Here is a 21,557-nt window from a genome sequence, read left to right on the forward strand (position 1 = left end):
GTTTATAGAGAGAATGTGGAACTCGAGCAGGAACGCATTGGAATAGTCAAGTCCAGAAGTAATGTAGTTCCAGATGAAGGTTTCACAACTAATGAGGATTCCTGAAGATTCTCCTGTTCCTTGGATGCTGCCTGACCTGCTGCGCTTTTCCAGCAACACATTTTCAGTTCACAACTAATGAGCCAAGACAAGAGATAGGTAGGCAGTGTTACTGAGATGCGAAAAGACGGTCTTACTAATTGCATGAACATGTGGTCGGCCGTTCGTGGGATCAAACAAAACACCAAGGTTGTGCTCAGACCAGCTTCATATTAGACAGTAAGGAGGATCATTGCAGTCAGTAGGGAGTGAATGGAGATTGGTATGGGGACCACAAACATTGGTCTTCCCAATATTTAATTGGTTTCTCTGCATAGTCCTGCAACTTCTGTCCTGTTCAAAGGGTATTACTGACAAGAAAACAAAAATTAGTCATTTGTTTACTTGTCAATATAGAACATTACAGCGCAGTATAGACCTTTCAGTCCTTGATGTTATGCCAAACTGTGAAATCAATATGTCTTGATTTTCCACTGTATTCTCCAAGTATTAACAAAACATTTGCAGGTGTTCATTTTGTTCAGTATGCTAATTGAATCATTGGAGCCTTAAAAGGACATTTCAAAATTGTAGAATATAAATTAAATTTATTTTATTGTACGATCCTTCATCAGGACTGGGGAGGGGGAAGGGGGCTGAGATATCAATAGAGGGAGGAGGTGGGGCTGGGGGACAGAGAAGTGGAATGGTGAGAGGTGCATTTAGGTAGGAGGATGCAGATAGGCATCCAACTCTTGCCATCCCATCTAAATTTCCCCCAGCCCCATCCTCCTCCCTCTATTTAATTTTCAGCCCCCTTCCCCCTCTCCAGTCCTAATGAATGGTCCTGCCTGAAATGTAGTCTGTCCTGCTCTTCTGATGCTGCTTGACCTGCCCAACTTTTTCCAGCTCCACATTTTATCAACTCTGACTTTACAGCATCTGCAGTCCTCACTATCTTGAAATTTATTTTATTGAAAATTTAAGTGAATTACATTAGGGTTTGATCAAGACAGAAAATAATTAAATGCAACACCAGGTAGATAGAATAAGTCGTGGTAAGGTGATATTAACTGGGTGTTTCTGAAGGTAGAGAACAAGGTCAACCTTTCATCCATAAGGGGGATTAGTTGCGTGGTGTAAGACACAGTCATTTAGGCATTGCCTCTGTCTTTGCTGTCTGTCTGTACTATTATAGAGTCATAGAGATGTACAGCATGGAATCAGACCCTTCGATCCAACCTGTCCATGCCGACCAGATATTCCAACCCAATCTAGTCCCACCTGCCAGTACCCGTTGTTATAATCTTTTCTTTTGTAAATGCTCAAGATTAGAAATACTTCACTTGAAATTCTCATTTTAAAACTTTTAGGAATTTGCCTTATTATTAAGTCATGCTAGGATTGAAGCCACATTTAATAACTGTTTGGAACCAAATCAGTCTCACAGGGATATGTTGAACATTTGACTTCAGAAGGAAGTCTACTGCTAACAAGTGTCATTAGTAACAAAGAATTTCTCCATTAAACTGTCTTTCATAATATGCTATCTCACAGTCATAATGACAGGATGCCCACTTTAATTTAGCAGGGCCAAGAAGAGTTATGGATATTGTTAGCATGGGAGGAGGCCATTCAACATATTTTATCTGTACCAGCTCTTTCCTAGAGCAACAAAATTAACCCCTTTCTCAAAGTCTTTCCATGTGTTTCACATACATGTATAAATACATGTTTAAGAGATTTAAACATCAAGTGAGCAGTTCTAACACTTCACCTTGTCACTAAAACCTGAAAATGTGACTTACAGTGAGTGGGTCTTCACTTTGTTCTGTTTTGATGCAGAGGAAGATACAAGACAAGGGCTGGAACTGGCCCTTGAACTTACAGTCTTTTAAATGTGTATAAAATGAATTCTGTGCATATCAACTAAAAGCAGATTTATGGAAGGAAAATATACTGAAGAAGGAGTTTGTGCTTTATGTACACAATTCCAACTTGTGAAAACAGAACTCTACAACTGTGTGTTGAGTTCTGGGAGGGATGGGTGTCAGTGTGCTGCCTTGTTTGAATTTACATCGCTAAATTTAGGTCTATTTATCATCTCGTGGTAGGTCCATTTTCCCAGCAGCAGAATTGGTGATCCACAAATAAATGGATATCAGTCTCTCTCATTTGTTGGCTGTAAGTGTCTGTGAGAAGTTTGAGCACAAAGTCTTCATATACATATGCTTTTGTAGTTTGAATATTTGTTGTGCCAATGAAAATTATTTGAATGGTTTTATCTCTGATTTTTTTTCTTTACATATAAACATATTTGGTATTTTTTCAGGGTAAGGACTATTTGCAAAATCTGACATTTGGTTTTGAAATACAGCAGCCATTGTTTTGAATATCTCTTGAGCAGTTATTTTCATTAAAAGTTGATTGGGTTTTGCTGAAGCAGCAGACGTAAAGCAGTACCACACAGACTTACCTTGATTTCTTCAAGTAGCATCATGATGCATTTTCCAACTTCACTGTTTTTTGATATTTAATATTGGCTCTTTTTAGGACAGATGTGGCAATTTTAATTTGTTTTGTTTAAAAGATTCTGCAAATAGTTTAGATGTAGGTTAAATTCAAACTCTACACCTTTTAAAATCACAGTGGTGCTGCGTTATGAAAACTTTCCAAAATCACATTTACAGAAAGTAGAAAATCAGTGTTGCTTGTTTTCCAAGTTGTGATGTGCAGGTGCAACAATTAACTGTTGTGTTCATGACGCAGTCATTTATTTAATTGTTATGTTGCAGAAATATCTAGAACCATTTCATGTTTTTGTTTACTTGATGTATTTAGACAGCTTGCCTGGAGCAAGTCTGTTTTTCTTATGATGAGACCACTTTCAGACATACTCATAGAGTCATAGAGATATACAGCATGGAAACAGACCCTCGGTCCAACCCGTCCCTGCCGACCAGATATCCCAACCCAATCTAGTTCCACCTGCCAGCACCTGGCCCATATCCCTCCAAACCCTTCCTATTCATAAACCCATCCAAATGTCTCTTAAATGTTGCAATTGTACCAGCCTCCACCACATCCTCTGGCAGCTCATTCCATACACGTACCATTCTCTGTGTGAAAAAGTTGCCCCATAGGTCTCTTTTATATCCTTCCCCTCTCACCCTAAACCTATGACTTCTAGTTCTGGACTCCCCAATCCCACGGAAAAGACTTTGTCTATTTACCCTATCCATGCCCCTCATAATTTTGTTAACCTCTGTAAGGTCACCCCTCAGCCTCCGATGCTCCAGGGAAGACAGCCTCAGCCTGTTCAGCCTCTCCCTATAGCTCAAATCTTCCAACCCTGGCAACATCCTTGTAAATCTTTTTTGAACCCTTTCAAGTTTCACAACATCTTTCCAATAGGAAGGAGACAAGAATTGCACGCAATATTCCAACAGTGGCCTAACCAATATCCTGTACAGCCGCCACATGATCTCCCAACTCCTGTACTCAGTACTTCAACCAATAAAGGAAAGCATACCAAATGCCTCCTTCACTATCCTATCTACCTGCGACTCCACTTTCAAGGAGCTATGAACCTGCACTCCAAGGTCTCTTTCTTCAGCAACACTCCCTAGGACCTTACCATTAAGACGCTAAAATTTGCTTTCCCAAATGCATTTATCTGAATTAAACTCCATCTGCCACTTCTCAGTCCATTGGCCCATCTGGTCCAGATCCTGTTGTAATCTGAGGTAACCCTCTTCGCTGTCCACTACACCTCCAATTTTGGTGTCATCTGCAAACTTACTAACTGTACCTCTTATGCTCGCATCCAAATCATTTACGGAAATGAGAAAAAGTAGAGGACCCAGCACCGATCCTTGTGGCACTCCACTAGTCACAGGCCTCCAATCTGAAAAACAACCCTCCACCATCACCCTCTGTCTTCTACCTTTGAGGCAGTTCTGTATCGAAATGGCTAGTTCTCCCTGTATTCCGTGAGATCTAACCTTGCTAATCAGTCTCCCATGGGGTACCTTGTCGAATGCCTTACTGAAGTCCATATAGATCACATCTACTGCTCTGCCCTCATCAATCCTCTTTGTTACTTCAAAAAACTCAATCAAGTTTGTGAGACATGATTTCCCATGCACAAAGCCAAGTTGACTATCCCTAATCAGTCCATATACCCCTTTTATAATGAGATTAAATTGGGGTAAAATGAGAAGTTACTGAGACACATGTACCTATACATTTAAAGTGTTGGAAAATGCATTCTGTTCGGATTATCATGCGATGTATTGTTTGTACCAGCCTTTTTCATTAACTGCAAGTGATTAAGAATGTGAATGGATGCTGTATGCTATTGCAAGAGGAAATGACCATAAAAGTAAGGATGTTATGCATCAATTGTAGATGGCATTGAGGCCATGCTCAATACTGTGTACAGTACAAATTGCTTCATTTGAGGAAGACTGTAAATGGAGGCAGTTCAGGTTCCGGTTTGCTAGATTAATGCTTGGAATGAATGGGTTGTTTTATGAAGTAAGATTAGACAGACTAGGCTTGTTTTTGCTGAAGTTCAGAAGAGTGAAAGGGTGATTTGATTTCAGTATATATGATTCTGAATGGTCTTGACGAGGAGTATGTGGAAAGAACATTTCCTCCACTTGGTGAGTTAAGAACTAGGAACACTCTTGTCAAAATGAGGGTTACCAATTCAGGACAGATAAACAGAACTTTTTTTTCTGTGAGAGTTGTATGACGTTGTAGAACAAGCAGCCTCAGAAGATGACAGAGCTGGAGTCATTGAATATTTTTAAGCTGGAGGTAGATTCCTGTAAGGTAAGGAAAAGAACTCCATTGTTTGGAGTCATACTAAGCACAAAGGAAAATCGTTGTGGCTGTTGGAGATCTGCCCTCTCACGCCCAGGGCATCCTTTCAGCAGTTTCCCAGGCTAGTGCCGGAGCCCAACTATCTTCAGCTGCTTCACCTTCTCTCCATAAAGTCAGAAGTGGGGATGTTCACTGATGACTGCAAAATGTTCAGTACCATTTGCAACCCCTCAGATACTAAAGCAGCCCATGTTCAAATGCAGCAAGACCATGACAATATCCAGGCTTGGGCTGACAAGTGGTAGTTAACATTAGCACCACACAAGTGGTGCCAGGCAATGGAAATCTCCAACAAGGGAGAATCTAGCTATCATCTCTTGATGTCAGTCCAACTTATCTGCATCGGGCAAACATCCCAATCTGACCTCGTCCCATTTGCCAGCATTTGGCCCATATCGCTCTAAACCCTTCCTATTGATATACTCATCCAGGTGCCTTTTAAATGTTGTAATTGTGCATGCCTCCACAAACTGTTCCAGCATTTCGTTCTATATGCACGTATCCTCTCCGTGAAAAAGTTCAACCTCAGGTACTTTTTAAATCTTTCCCCTCTCACTTTAAACCTTTGTCCTGAGTTTTGGACTCTCCCAACCTGGGGAGAAGACCTTGGCTAATCACCCTATGCATGCCTTTAATGATTTTATAAGTTTCGATAAGGTCATCCCCCAATCACTGCACTATGTGAAAGATATAATTGCACTGGAGGCAGTGCAGATGAGATTCACCAGAATGTTGCTTACGGCGGAACATTTTAGCTATGAAGAGAGTCTGGATAAGCTCAGGTTGTTTTCTTTAGAGCAGGGAAGGTTGAGGGGGACATGAATGAGATGCGGTAAGATTGAGGGGTGTGGACATGGTGGAATGCACTCTCAGGGAGGGTGATTGAGGTTTATTATTGTCTGTTTATTGAAGACACTTTCTAGATATTCAACAACTAGCTTTTTTAAAAAAACTGTTCGTCTCAGTTTTGATAAGAGAGCTCAACTTCATTGAAATATCTTTATAATAATACAGCTGCTCCTTGGGCAACTAACTTAACCTACCACAACAAACACTCAACATCTGGACAAAATAATTCACAGTACGACAAAGCATTATCAATTTTTAACACCAAACTGGAGCAGTAATGAATTGGTAAAGCTGTCACTGATGCACAATGTGTTTCTTCCCAATGGTCTCCAGTTAACATTGCAAACCACTGCTATTATAATGTCATGTTGTCTTGCATGAATAGACATTAGGACCCTTGTGGATACTCTGCTCCAAAGCAGTGGGATTTCACAGGTTAACTTTAAGCATTATTCCTACACATCCCTGGGTGTCATAGAGATGTACAGCATGAAAACAAACCCTTTGGTCCAACTCATCCATGCCAACTAGATATCCTAAATTAAACTTGTCCCATTTGCCAGCATTTGGCCCATATCCCTCTAATCCCCTTCCTATTTATTTAGCCATTTGGATGCCTTTTAAATGTCATAACTTTTCCAGCCTCCTCCACTTCCTCTGGCAGCTCATTCCTTATGTGTTCCCCTCTCTGCGTGGAAATGTTGCCCCTTAAGTCTTTTTAGATCTTTGCCCTCTCACCTTATGGGCGGCACGGTAGCACAATGGTTAGCACCACTGCCTCACAGCGCCAGAGACCCGGGTTCAATTCCCGGCTCAGGCGACTGACCATGTGGAGTTGCACATTCTCCCTGTGTCTGCGTGGGTTTCCTTCGGGTGCTTCGGTTTCCTCCCACAGTCCAACAATGTGTAGGTTAGGTGAATTGGCCATGCTAAGTTGCCCGTAGTGTTAGGTGAAGGGGTAAATGTAGGGCAATGGGTCTGGGTGGGTTGCGCTTCAGCGGGTAGGTGTGGACTTGTTGGGCCAAAGGGCCTGTTTCCACACTGTAAGTAATCTAATCTAAAACTTAAACCTATGCCTTCCAGTTTTGGACTCCTCTCCATTGAGGAAAAGATCTTGATTGTTAACCCTATACAGGTCCCTCGTGATTTTATAAGCTTCTATAAGGTTATCCCTCAGCTTCCAATATTTCAGGGAAAATAGCTCTGGCCTATTCAACCTCTCCCTATAACTCAAACCCTCCAATCCTGGCACATCCTTGTGAATCTTTTCTGAACCCTTTCAAGTTTCACAACATCTTTCCCATAGCAGGGAGACCAGCACTGAATGCAGTAATTGGCCTAACCAATGCCTGTACAACCGTAAGATGACCTCCCAACTCCTATACTCCAATAAAGGCAAGCATACTAAACGCCTTCTTCATTACTTGTCTACCTGCGACTGCACTTTCAAGGAACAATGAACCTGCACCCCAAGGTTGTTTGGCAACACTCCTCAGGACCTTAGTATTAAGTGTAAAAGTTCTGCCCTGACTTGCCCTACCAAAACCTAAAACCCTTTACACATTAATCCTAATTGTCTATTCTTTGTTTGGTGAGATGTATTAAAAGGAAAAGTTTGTACTTCCTCGGGCAAACCTAACCCTATGTCTGGATGCTGATTTTTAAGTGGCTTGAATTGGAGCTGGTTAATGGACTGGGTTTCTGGAAAGGATCCAGAAGAGATTTACCAGGATGTTGACGGCTTGAGTTATAAAAAAAGTTGGGGAGGTTGGGACTTTTTGCACTGGAGTGTAGGAAGTTGAAAGATGACCTGATAGAAGTTTATAAAATAATGAGAGGTAGATAGAATTGATGGTAGATGACGTTTCCCAAGATGGGGAATTTCAAGATTCAGGGGCATGTTTTTAAGGTGAAAGGAAAGAGATTTAAAAAATACATAAGAGGGTTTTTTTTACACAGAGGTTGGTTCACATGTGGAATGAACTTTGAGGAAGTGGTAGATGTGAGTACATTTACAATGTTTAAAAGAAAATTTGGATGGATACACGAATAGGACAGGTTTGGAGAGATATAGGCTGGAGCAGGCAGGTAGGACTGGTTTAGTTTGGGATTATGTTCAGCATGGACTGGTTGGACCGAAGGGTCTGTGTCAATGCTGTATGACTCTAAGACTATGTGTCAGGATGTCATTATATATGATGTGCATCAGGCAGGGATATACATATCTTCAAATACAATTCTGCATTGAGAGAACATAATGTAAGAAATGGGAGCAGGACTAGGTAGTATTGCCCCTCAAAGTCCTGTTGAGTTGATTTGTTCTATTGTCTTACCTATTTCATAGAATGTCTACCATGTGGAAACAGGTCCTTCAACCCAACAAGTCCACACTGACCCTCCCAAGAGTAAACCATCCAGATCCATTCCAAGTCCTATTATCCAATATTTTTACCCCTGACCAATGCCCCTAACCTATGCATCCCTGAGCACGATGGACAACTTAGCACTGTCAACTCACCTCACCTGCACATCTTTGGACAGTGTGAGGAAACCAGAGCACCCAGAAAAAACCCACACATACATGGGAGAATGTGCAAACTCCACACAGACAGTCACCCGAGGCTTGAATTGAACCCGGATATCTGGTGCTGTGAGGCAGCTGGGCTAACCACTGAGCAAGTATGCTGCCAAACTTATTAAATTCACTTTTTGAAAAGAATTCTTTCACAGGATGAGCGCATTGCTGGCAAGGCGAGCATCCGTTTCCCATCCAGGAACGGCTTGGTACACCATTTTGGAAGCCAGTAAAAAGTCAGCCACATTCCTGTGAATCTGAAGTCATGTACCAGCACTGCTAAGGATGGCAGATTTCCTTCCCTCAATGATATTAGTGAATTCATTTTTCTTTTCCAACAATTTATGATAGTTTCATGGTCACTGTTACTTTTAATTCAAGATTTTAATCATGGAATGTCATTTTCACCAGACGCTTTTGTATTCTGTATTAATATTAGGATGTTAGTTTTAACCTAATTTCTTATTGATGTTTAATAATTAACTTCAACATGTTTCTCAGATTTTGTTTGCTTACTCTCCATTAGGCTTTTAAAGAAGAAATTGCCCCGGTGAAGCAAGAAGTGAAAATATTAAATGATCTGGCTAGTCAGTTATCTCCACTTGATGTCTTTTTATCTCCAAAGATTTCTCACCAGCTTGACGACCTAAATATGAGATGGAAGCTTATACAGGTAACAGGGAAAACATTTTCAGAGCCAATTAATCTGCTCTAGAAAGTATGTACAGTCCTACAATTATAAGCAAATAATTTGTCTGCAAACCCAAGTACAAAATAAAGAACCCTCTGTTGTCAGCAAGTAATTAATATTTCATTATCATGGTTTATGTAAGTATTCAGTTTTGTAATAATTATTTTTCAAAGATACAATGTGCCAGTCTAGTCTGCACCTTAAATGTTAATCACAGAACCAAATCCAAATAAATAGTGAGAGATGTGAACATCCAAACCACTCTGCTGAAATGGTTGTGCAATGGAATAATTTAATATCTTCTGATGAAGCTGCAGGTAGCAGGTACTTTTTCGATCTATCTGAAAGAATTTGGAGGTGGACCATTGTGGTATCTGCTGCACACTTCAGTATTATGTGTTGTTTCATACATTTTAAGTCGCTGAGAAAGGCATACTTTAAAGAATTACGAAAAAAAAGGTATACTTGATGCACAGAAGGGAAAAATGACATAACATTGTATGGACTGCATTTATTTCTTTGAATTGAGCAGATTTTGGTTGATGTCAGCAAAGCAGAATATGAAAATTTTCTTAATCCCATTGAGCCTCATTAAATGTTTTATTGGGAAAATAAGTTCAATCTCGTTCTGTGCCAGTAGCTAGTTGTCCATGTAGCACAATAAAACTCCACCTCAGTCCTGGAAAACAGATGAGAACATAAGAAATTGGACCAGTATCTGGATGTTCCACCTCTCAAACCTGCCCCGACATACAATAAGTTCATGGCTGATCTGCTCCAGGACTCAACTCCTCCTTTATGCCAGCTTCTCAGAGCCCTTAACTTCTCTATTTCAAAAATCTGTCTACCTCCTCATTAAATACTTTCAGTGATCTAACTTCCACAGTTATATCCTAAACAATCACTACTGCTGAGAGAAGAAATAGGTTTGCATCTCGGATTTAAATGAATGTTTCCTTATTCTGTAACTGTGTCGCTGAGTTTGAGATTTCCCCACAAATGAAAACATCTTGTCCACATCTAGCCTGTCAAGCCCCCTCAAAATATTGTGTTTGAAAAAGATCACCCCTCATTCTTCTAAACTTTAATGAATAAAGACCTAGTCTGTTTAGCCATTTTGATAAATCGACCCCTTCATCCCATGAATCAGCCCAGTGGACTTCTTTTGAACTGTATCCTTTCTTATATTTAAGGACCAAGACTGTACACAGTACTCCAAAGTGTGAACCTCTCAATGCCCTGTACAATTGCAACAAGGCTTGCTATTTTTGAATTAAAACCCCCTTGCAATAAATGCCAAAATCCCATTTGCCTTCTTAATTCCTTGCGTCACCATAGTCATGGCTTAGGCTTTTGCCCGAAACGTCGATTTCGCTGCTCCTTGGATGCTGCCTGAACTGCTGTGCTCTTCCAGCACCACTAATCCAGAATCTGGCTTCCAGCATCTGCAGTCATTGTTTTTACCTCATGGCTTACATCAACTCCACCCTACCAAAGTGCCTTGATCCTTTGCAGTTCGCCTACTAGCGCAACAGTTCCACAGCTGACACCATCTCCCTTGCCCTACACTCATCCTTGGAACATCTGGATAACAAAGATACCCACGTGAGGCTCTTACTGGCTACAGCTCCACCTTTCACATTATATTTCCAAACAAAATCATCTCTAAACTCTGAGACTCTAGGTCCCGGCTCCCAACTCTGTAACTGGATCCTTGACTTCCTGACCTATAGACCATAATCAGTAAGGATAGTGACAACACCACGTCCACCATAATCCTCAACACCGGTGTCCCACAAGGCTGCATACTCAAGCCCCTACTACCCTCCTTATGCAATTATGACTGTGTGGCCAAATGCCGCCCCATTTTCATTTATAAGTTTACTGATAATACCGCTTTTGTAGGTCAGATCTCAAACAACGAAAGGAAAGATATTGTGTGCCTGGTGGCCTGTGTAAAGATAATAATCTCTCAACGTCAGCAAAGCAAAGGAGCTGGTCATTGGAAGTGCTGGGCAGGGTACGTCCCTGTCTCTATCGATGGTGCTGAGATGGAGATGGTTGACAGTGTCAAGTTTCTGGGAGTGATGATCACCAACAATATGTCCTGGTTCACCCATGCCGACGTGATGGTCAAGAAAGTACAACAATGTCTCTACTTCCTCAGGAGGCTAAGAAAATTCAGCATGTCCACAAGAACTCTTACCAATTTTTATAGGTGCACCACAGAAAGCATCCTATCTGAAGCAGTATGGCAACTGCTCTTCCCAAGACTGCAGAAAACTACAGATAATCATGAACACAGCCCAATCCATCATGCAAAACAGCCTTCCATCCATTCCATGTATTCATACTACTGCCTCAGGAAAGTAAGCAACATAATCAAAAAACCCTTGCACCCTTGTTATGCTGTCTTCCTTCAGGGAGAAGATATGAAAATTTGAATAGATGTATGAATAGTTTCGATAACAGCTTCTTCCCATTGTTATTTGACTTTTGGACGGACCCCTCAAATGTTAATTCTGAATGCTGTCTGCACATTCTCTGTGGCTGTAACACTGTATGCTACACTCTGTTCTGTTATCCTGATGCACTTGGTATAATATGATCTGCCTATATCTGCAAAACACTTTTCACAGTATCTCAATATAAATGACAACAATCAATCAATCAGTCACCTGCATGCTAATGTGTGTTTCATGGAGTAGAACAACTAAGTCCTCCTGCCTGCATTTGTTGGAGTCTCCCTCTATTTAAGTACTAGTCTACCTTTTGGTTGTACTTACCAAAGCGTACTTCCTTACATTAAACTTCATCTGCCAATTTTTTACCCACTTCCTCACCCTATATATCCCCTTGCAGATTCTTTATGTCCTCATGGCAACATTCTCTCCCATGTGTTTTTATATCATCAGCAACTTTGGATGCATTACACCTTGTCCCCTTCTCCAAGTTATGTAAAACATGATAAATAATTGTAGCCAAAGTACTGATCCTTGAGGTACTCCACTAGTTATGGGTTTCCAACCTGATAAAGACTCATAAATTAATTGGATTTCAACCTGTTTTCTGATCTGATTTGTCACTGAAAAGTAAGAACATTTACTTCTTAGGTTTAATCAGTTTTCCAATAAAATAGATGAGATGGTAGTTAGAAAATATTTAGCTAAGTAATTGAAATGAGAAGTATTTAAAAAACTGCAATTTAATTATTTTGAAATCAGATTGTAATATTTATCTTTTATTATAGTATATACAATAGTTCTTGATGAATACAGATTATCATTGAGGAGGGAGGCAGTGGCCAAGTGGTATTATTGCTCAACTATCAATCCAGAAACCCAGGGACCTATGTTCAAATCCCACTACGGCAAACTGTCGAATTTGAATTCAATTAAAACAAAATCTGGAATTAAGAGTCGACTGATAACCATGAAACCATTGTCAGTTGTCAAAAACAGGACTAATTGCATGCCAAATGGCAAAGACAGCAAGTGATAGACCAATCCCACAACCAAAGTTTCAAATCTAAGCTCTGCAGTCCTGCCACATCCCGTCGTGAATGGCGGTGGACAATTAAAGAACTTACTGTTCCACAAATATCCCTATCCTCAATGATAGAGGAGCCCATCACATCAGTGCGAAAGGTAAGGCTAATGCATTCATAACAATCTTCAGTCAGAAATGTCGAGTGGATGATCCGTCTCTGGCTTCTGCAGTGGTTCCCCATCATCACAGATATTGGTCTTCAGCCAGTTCGATTCACTCTACGTGATGTCAAGAAATGGTTGGAGGCATTGGATACTACGAAGGCAATGGGCCCTGATAACATTTCAGCAATATTACTAAAGATGTGTGCACCAGAACATGGCACTCCCCTAGCCAAGCTCTTCCAGTACCATTACAACACTGCCACTTACCTGACAATGTAGAAAATTGCCCAGGTATGTCCTGTACACAAAAAGCAGGACAAATCCAACCCTGCCAATTACTGCCTAATCAGTCTACTGTCCATCATCAGTAAAGAGCTGGAAGGGGTCATCAACAGTGCTATCAAGCAGCACCTGCTCAGCAACAAGATAAAAACAATGACTCCAGATGCTGGAAACCAGATTCTGGATCAATGGTGCTGGAAGAGCACAGCAATTCAGGCAGCATCGAGGAGCTGAAGCTCCTCACCTCCAGAGGTGAGGTGAGAGTGACAGCCCTTAACATCAAGGTTGCGTTTGACCGAGTGTGGCATCAAGGACCCCTGGCAAAACTGGAATCGATGGGGTATCAAGGGGCAAACATCCACTGGTTCGAGTCATACCTGACACAAAGGAAGATGATTGTCGTTGTGGAAGGTCAGTCATCTCAGGTCCAGGGCATCTCTGCAAGAGTCCCTTAGGGGAGTGTCCTAGGCCCAACAATCTTCAGCTGCTTCATCAATGACCTTGCCTCTGTCATAAGGTCAAAAGTGGGGATGTTCGCTAATGATTGTTCGGTGTTCGCGACTCCTCAGATACTGAAGCAGTACATGTTCAAATGCAACAAGATCTGAGCTATATCCAGGCTTGGGCCAACAAGTGGCAAGTAACATTCACGCCACACAAATGTCAGACAATGACCATCACCAATGAGAGACACTCTGACCCTTTGATATTCAGTGGTATTACTATCATTGAATCCCCCACTGTCAACAACCTGGGGGTCATCATTAACCAAAAACTAAACTGAACTGACCACATAAACACAATAGATACAAGAGCAGGTCAGACACTAGGGATACTGCGGCAAGTAACTCGCCTCCTGACACTCCAAAGTCTATCCACCATCTACAAGGCACAAGTCAGGAGGACTTGATGGAATATTCCCCACTTGCCTAGATGAGTGCAGCTCCAACAATACTCAAGAAGCTTGGCACCAACCAGGACAAAGCAACCTGCTTGATTGGCACCACATCCACGAACCTTCAATCCCTCCACCACCGGTGCTCAGTTGAAGCAGTGTGTGCTATCTACAAGCACTGCAGAAATTCACCAAAGGTCCTTAGATAGCACCTTCCAAACCCACGACCACTTGCACCCAGAAGGGCAAGGGCAGCAGGTGCTTGGGAACACCAGCACCTGCAAATTCCCCTCCAAGCCACGCACCATTCTGGCTTGGAAGTATACCACCGTTCCTTCCTAGTCGTTGAGTCAAAATCCTGGAATTCTCTCCCTACCGGCATTGTGGATCAACAAGTGCACTGCAGCGATTTAAGAAGGCAGCTCATCCCCACCTTCTCAAGGGCAAATAGGGATGGCCTATCAATGCTGGCCAGCCAGTGATGGCCAAGTCCCACAAATGAATTTTTTAAATTTAAGCTTCATGAAAGGCCTGAATATAGTTCATGATGATTTATTGTAGCATAGTTTTCATGCATCTGTCTGAGGATTCAGATTTGTTTTGTTCGTTGTGGTGGGCGACACAGTGGCTCAGTAGTTTGAGCCACAGCACCAGGATCCTGAGTTCGATTACCGCCTGTCTGTGTGGAGTTTGCACATTCTCCCTGTGCCTGCGTGGGTTTCCTGCGGGTGCTCCGGTTTCCTCCTACAATCCAAAGATGTGCAGGTCAGTTGAATTGGCCATGCTAAATTGCCCACAGTGTTAGTGCATTAGTCAGGGGTAAATATAGGGTAGGGGAATGGGTTTGGGTGGGTTTCTCTTTGGAGGGGCGGTGTGGACTTGTTGGGCCGAAGGGCCTGTTTCAAGACTGTGGAGAATCTAATCTAATCTAAACCAGAATTTGAAGCATGGACACACATTATATTTGCTAAATCTGTCTTTTCCCTGTAGTTCAACCTGTTCAGTATTGATGTTACATCTGCAAGGAACCTAAAGTCAAGCCACCTCACATTGACAGCTCCCTGCACATTTCGTTCCTCGGTTTAAGAAAAATGACGGTTTCTGGTATCAGATCAAAAAATCCTTGCAGGACCTCCCCTTGACTTAACTACCTCACATCAGGCTGGAGGATTTGTTCTCTGTAGCTCTTGCTCAAACCGAGCTTACAATCTTCACAATTCACCTTAACTTTGATCATTAATGTCTAATTGCACCTTTGCCTAGTCACGCAGTTTCCGGTAGCAGAATTTATACAGTGGCATGATGATCAACAAAGCTGAGGGAATGTGGCAGGCAGCGATGTTGATGATCAGAGATCCTGCAATCGACTGGTTGATTGTGACCTATACTTTGGAGAACATGGTCTTACAGTGTCCCAGAGCTACTCATTTCTGCTTCTCGCATTAGCTGCTGTTGTTTTAGTGTAACCTTAATAAGTATGAAGTAATTACTTTAATCTTTGTTGGTGGATTATAGTCATGTTTGCCAAAACAGACAAAATCAGAATCATTTCTGCAAAATTCAACAAAGCCCACATTGGTGGCAAGCATGGCTGGTGTACCATCATTTGTGATGGAAACCAGTTTCAAATATTGACTGGAAATGTTGTAGTTCGAATACTTCAGATGGGTCAGTTTTTGTCCAGTGTGTGCATGAAGGTTTCCTGACAGAGTATGTAGATATGTCAAGATGAGGCAAGGCCACATTGGATTTGGTAAGAAAAAGAAGGAAGCATATGTCAGGTATAGACAGGATAGATCGAGTGAATTCTTAGAAGAGTATAAAGGCAATAGGAGTAATTAAGAGGGAAATCAGGAGGGGAAAAAGGGGACATGAGATAGCTTTGGCAAATAGAATTAAGGAGAATCCAAAGGGCTTTTACAAATACATTAAGGACAAAAGGGTAACTAGGGAGAGGATAGGCCCCCTCAAAGATCATCAAGGTGGCCTTTGTGTGGAGCCGCAGAAAATGGGGGAGATACTAAATGAGTATTTTACAACAGTATTTACTATGGAAAAGGGAGATATAGGATGTCGGGAAATAGATGGTGACATCTTGAAAAATATCCATATTACAGAGGAGGAAGTACTGGATGTCTTGAAACACACAAAGGATAAATCCCCAGGACCTGATCAGCTATACACTAGAACTCTGTGGGGGTCTAGGGAAGTGATTGCTGGGCCTCTTAGTGAGATATTTGTATCATCGATAGTCACAGGTGAGGTGCCGGAAGACTGGAGGTTGGCCACTGTTTAAGAAAGGTGGTAAGGACAAGCCAGGGAACTATAGACCAGTGAGCCTGATGTCGGTGGTGGGCGGGTTGTTGGAGGGAATCCTGAGGGACAGGATGTACATGTATTTGGAAAGGCAAGGACTGATTCGGGATAGTCAACATGGACTCGTGCATGGGAAATCGTGTCTCACAGATTTGATTGAGTTTTTTGAAGAAGTAACAAAGAGGATCAGTGAGGGCAGAGTGGTGGATGTGATCTATGTGGACTTCAGTAAGGCATTCGACAAGGTTCCCCATGGGAGCCTGATTAGCAAGGTTAGATCTCACGGAATACAGGGAGAACTAGCCATTTGGATACAGAACTGGCTTAAAGGTAGAAGACAGAGGGTGGTGGTGGTGGAGGGTTGTTTTTCAGACTGGAGACCTGTAACCAATGGAGTGCCACAAGGATCGGTGCTGGCTCTTCTACTTTTCATCATTTATATAAATGATTTGGAAGTGAGCATAAGAGGTGTAGTTAATAAGTTTGCAGATGACACCAAAATTGGAGGTGTAGTGGAGAACAAAGAAGGTCACCTCAGATTACAACAGGATCTGGGCCAGATGGGCCAATGGGCTGAGAAGTGGCAGATGGAGTTTAATTCAGATAAATGCGAGGTGCTGCATTTTGGGAAAGCAAATTTTAGCAGGACTTATACACTTAATGGTGAGGTCCTCGGGAGTGTTGCTGAACAAAGAGACCTTGGAGTGCAGGTTCACAGCACCTTGAAAGTGGAGTCGCAGGTAAATAGGATAGTAGAGAAGGCTTTTGGTATGCAAACCTTTATTGGTCAGGATTCGGAGATGCCGGTTTTGGACTGGGGTGTACAAAGTTAAAAATCACACAACACCAGGTTATAGTCCAACAGGTTTAATTGGAAGCACACTAGCTTTCGGAGCGACGCTCCTTCATCACCTGTTGTGTGATTTTTAACTTTATTGGTCAGAGTATTGAGTACAGGCGTTGGGAGGTCATGGCAGCTGTACAGAACATTGGTTAGGCCACTGTTGGAATATTGCGTGTAGTTCTGGTCTCCTTCCTTTCGGAAAGATGTTGTGAAACTTGAAAGAGTTCAGAAAAGATTTACAAGGATGTTGTCAGGGTTGGAGGATTTGAGCTACAGGGAGAGGCTGAACAGGCTGGGGCTGTTTTCCCTGGAGCATCGGAGGCTGAGGGGTGATCTTATAGAGGTTAACAAAATTATGAGGGGCATGGATAGGGTAGATAGACAAAGTCTTTTCCCTGGGGTCGGGAGTCCAGAACTAAAGGGCATAGGTTTAGGGTGGGAGGGAAAAGCTATAAAAGGGACCTAAAGGGCAACTTTTTCATGCAGAGGGTGGTACGTGTATGGAATGAGCTGCCAGAGGAAGTGGTGGAGGCTAGTACAATTGCAATGTTTAAAAGACATTTGGATGGGTATATGAATAGTTTGGGTTTGGAGAGATATGGGCCGGATGCTGGCAGGAGGGACTAGCTTGGGTTGGGATAACTGGTTAGCATGGATGAGTTGGACCGAAGAGCCTGTTTCCGTGCTGTCCATCTCTATGACTGTATGGTACAGGGTAATGAACCAGGCCAGTGTTAGATTTGGGGGTAGGTGAGTATGTTGGTGATAGTGACCACAATTTGGTTATGTGTACGTTAGCGATAAAAGAGGGTAGGTATATTTTGCAGGGCAAGAGTTATAGCTGGGGAAAGGTAATTATGATGTGATTAGGCAAGATGCATAGGATGGGGAAGGAAATCGCCGGGAATGAGCGCAGCTGAAATGTGGAGCTTGTTCTGGGAACAGCTAATGTGTGTCCTTGATAACTATGTACCTGTCAGGCACGGAGGAAGTGGTCAAGCAAGCGAACCGTGGTTTACTAAAGAAGTTGAATCTCATGTCAAGAGAAAGAAGGAGGCTTATGTAAAGATGAGACGTGAAGGCTCAGTTAGGGCGCTTGAGAGTTAAAAGTTAGCCAAGAAAGACCTAAAGAGAGAGCTAGGAAGAGCCAGGACAGGACATGTGAAGTCTTTGGCAGGTAGGATCAAGGAGAACTCGAAAGCTTTCTATAGGTATATCAGGAATAACAGAATGACTAGAGTAAGATTAGGGCCAATCAAGGACAGTAGTGGGAAGTTGTGCGTGGAGTAAGAGGAGATAGGAGAGGTGCTAAATGAATATCCTTCGACAGTATTCACACTGAGAAAAGACAATGTTGTTGAGGAGAATATTGAGATACAGGTTATTAGACTAGACAGGATTGAGGTTCATAAGGAGGTGGTGTTAGCAATTCTGGAAAGTTTGAAAATAAATGGGTCCCCTGGGCTGGATGGGGATTTATCCTCTGATTCTCTGGGAAGCCAGGGAGGAGATTGCAGAGCCTTTGGCTTTGATCTTTATGTCAGCATTGGAAGATAGTAAATGTTGTCCCCTCATTCAAGAAGGGGAGTAGAGACAATCCTGGTAATTATAGACCAGTGAAACTTACTTTGGTTGTGGGTAAAGTGTTGGAAAGGATTATAAAATATGGGATTTAAACTCATCTAGAAAGGAATCATTTGATTACAGATAGTCAACACATTTTTGTGAAGGGTAGGTTGTGCCTCACATACATTATTGAGTTCTTTGAAAAGGTGACTAAACAGTTGAATGAGGGTAAAGTGGTTGATGTGATGTATATAGATTTCAGTAAGGCCTTTGACACGGTTCCTCTCTGTAGGCTATTGCAGAAAATATGGAGGCATGGGATTGAGGCTGATTTAGCGGTTTGGATCAAAAATTGGCTAGATGAATAAAGAGAGAGGGTGGTGGTTGATGGGAAATGTTCATTCTGGAGTTCAGTTACTTGCGGTGTACTGCAAGGATCTGTTTTGGGTCCACTGCTGTTTGTCATTTTCATAAATTATCTGGATGAGGGCGCAGAAGGATGGGTTAGTAAATTTGCGGATGACACTGAGGTCAGTGGAATTGTGGGCAGTGCGGAAGGATGTTGCAGGTTGCAGAGGGACATAGATAAACTGCAGAGCTGGGGTGAGAGGTTGCAAATGGAATTTAATGCGGAAACGTGAGGTGATTCACTTTGGAAGGAGTAACAGGAATACAGAATACTGGGCTCATGGTAAGATTATTGGCAGTGTGGATGAGCAGAGAGATCTCGGTGTCCATACGTATAGATCTTTGAAAGCTGCCACCCAGGTTGATAGAGTTGTTAAGTGTGTTAACTTTTATTGGTAGAGGGATTGTGTTTCGGGACCATGAAGTCATGTTGCAGCTGTACAAAACTGGTGCAGCCGCACTTGGATAATTGCTTACAGTTCTGGTGACTGCATTATAGGAAAGATGTGGAAGCTTTGGTAGATTGCTTGAGGAGATCTACCAAGACATTGCCTGGTGTGGAGGGTAGGTCTTATGAGGAAAGGATGAGGGACTTGAAGTTGTTTTTGTTAGAGAAAAGGTTGAGAGGTGACTTAATAGAGACACACAAGATAATCAGAGGATTAGATAGCATGGACAGTGAGAGCCTTTTCCCTCGGATGGTGAAGGTTCACACAAGGGGAGATAGCTTTAAATTGAGGGGTGATAGACATCGGACAGATGTCAGAGGTAGTTTCTTCACTCAGAGAGTAGTAAGTGTGTGGGAACACCCTGCCTGCAACGGTAGTAAACTCACCAACTTTAAGGGGATGTAAATGGTCATTGAACAAACATATGGATGATAATGGAATCATATAGGATAGATGGGCTTCAGATTGGTTTCACAGGTTGGAGCAACATCAATGGCCGAAAGGCCTGTACTGCGCTGTAATGTTCTACCTTCTTGGTAGGAATGTTTTTCCTTAAGCACATATGCTTTGAATTAACTGTAGATATTCTCAGCCCTTGTTCTATGTGTCAAAAGTTGAGAAGATCCCTTTCAGTTGTTGTGTCGTTGATGAACATACACACAAAAACAATTGGCTCGGCTGTGTTAGCGATGTCAGTGCGTTTATCAAATTTCATTGGGAAGTATTCACAGTCCTTCACATCCTGCTGTACTTGCTGAAAGGCATATTTGGATAAAGATTCTAAATGTCTTTCAACCGTGGATGTACCAAAAGACGTACTGGATTGCTGTTCTTATTTCTTATTGTTCTTAAATTCTCTGAATAAAGAAGCTGCAACTGCAGTCATTGCTTCTTTAATTACTGCACTATCTGTGAATGATTTCTTGTGTTTTATCTGAAGATGGCAAATATGAAATGATGCTTTTGCTGCAGCTTTGGAAAAATGATTGTTGAGCTTTCATGCGGCCTTCAGCTCATCAATATTTTTATCTGAAGCATGTCCTTCAAGGGAAAGCTATCCTTGAAATGTCTACACATCTTTGGAACCCTTTCGTTCCAACTTCCCCTTTTAACTTATCGATATGCTTCAGTGACATACAAGGCAAATGCTCTTAATGTTTGTGGTTATGAGCAGAAATTCATTTTCCCATTCTGTGGGAAAGTTGTATATTTCTGGTTTCTTTTCAGATGGTTCATGTTCATCACTCATCATTATTGCTTGTCGTACCTGACATCACTGTGCTGCTTGTCCTACTGCAGTTTGCCTTTTGGCTCTGTGCCTCTGGGACATCCTGAATGTTGCTGTTGCATTCAAGCGTGGAGGCATGGGAGGTCACTTTTGTGGTCACAATTTGTTTCAGAGTCCCGAACAATTTTGTTGCTTGGATATTTGATATTAGACCATAAAACATAGGTACAGAAATTAGGCTGTTCGGCCCATCAAGTCTGCTCTGCCATTCAGTTACGGCTGATAGGTTTCTCAACTCCATTTTCCTGCTTCCTCCCCATAACCTTTGACCCCTTTGCATCAAGAATTTATCTATCTCTGTTTTAAGTATACTCAATGACATGGCCTCCACAGCGTTTTATAGCAATGAATTCCACAGATTCACCACTCTATGGCTAAAGAGGTTTCTCCTTATCTCCGTTCTAAAGAGTCTTCCCTTTACTCTAAGGCTGTGCCCTCAGGCCCTTGTCTCTCCTGGCAATGGAAATATCTTCCCAACATCTACTCTGTCCAGGCCATTCAGTATTCTGTATGCCGCAATCAGATCCCCCCTCATCCTTCTGAACACCATCAAGTATAGACACAGAATCCTCAAACGAATCTTCATATGTTAAGCCTTTCATTCCTGGAATCATTCTCATGATTCTCCTCTGCACCACTCCAGTGCCAATACATCCATCCTTCCTTCGGGGTATGAGCCCCAAAATTGCTCACAATACTCTTAATGTGGTCTGTCCAGAGACTTGGAAGGCCTCAGAAGTACATCCTTGCTTTTATATTCTAGACCTTTTGAG

General features: G+C 42.1%; 1 protein-coding gene across 1 annotated transcript in view; it reads left to right on the forward strand.

Moving 5' to 3' along the window:
• Positions 1 to 21,557, forward strand: part of utrn (utrophin) — a 686,012-nt gene that overhangs the window by 497,820 nt on the left and 166,635 nt on the right. The window contains exon 55 of the mRNA XM_087991761.1: positions 8,919 to 9,065. Coding sequence (XP_087847887.1) covers positions 8,919 to 9,065 — 147 coding nt within the window. The remainder of the gene's footprint in view (positions 1 to 8,918; positions 9,066 to 21,557) is intronic.

This window comes from Chiloscyllium plagiosum, unplaced genomic scaffold, assembly GCF_037043375.1.
Source record: "Chiloscyllium plagiosum isolate Xiang-an unplaced genomic scaffold, Cpla_swu_hap1 HiC_scaffold_10, whole genome shotgun sequence".
Taxonomy (NCBI): Eukaryota; Metazoa; Chordata; class Chondrichthyes; order Orectolobiformes; family Hemiscylliidae; genus Chiloscyllium; species Chiloscyllium plagiosum.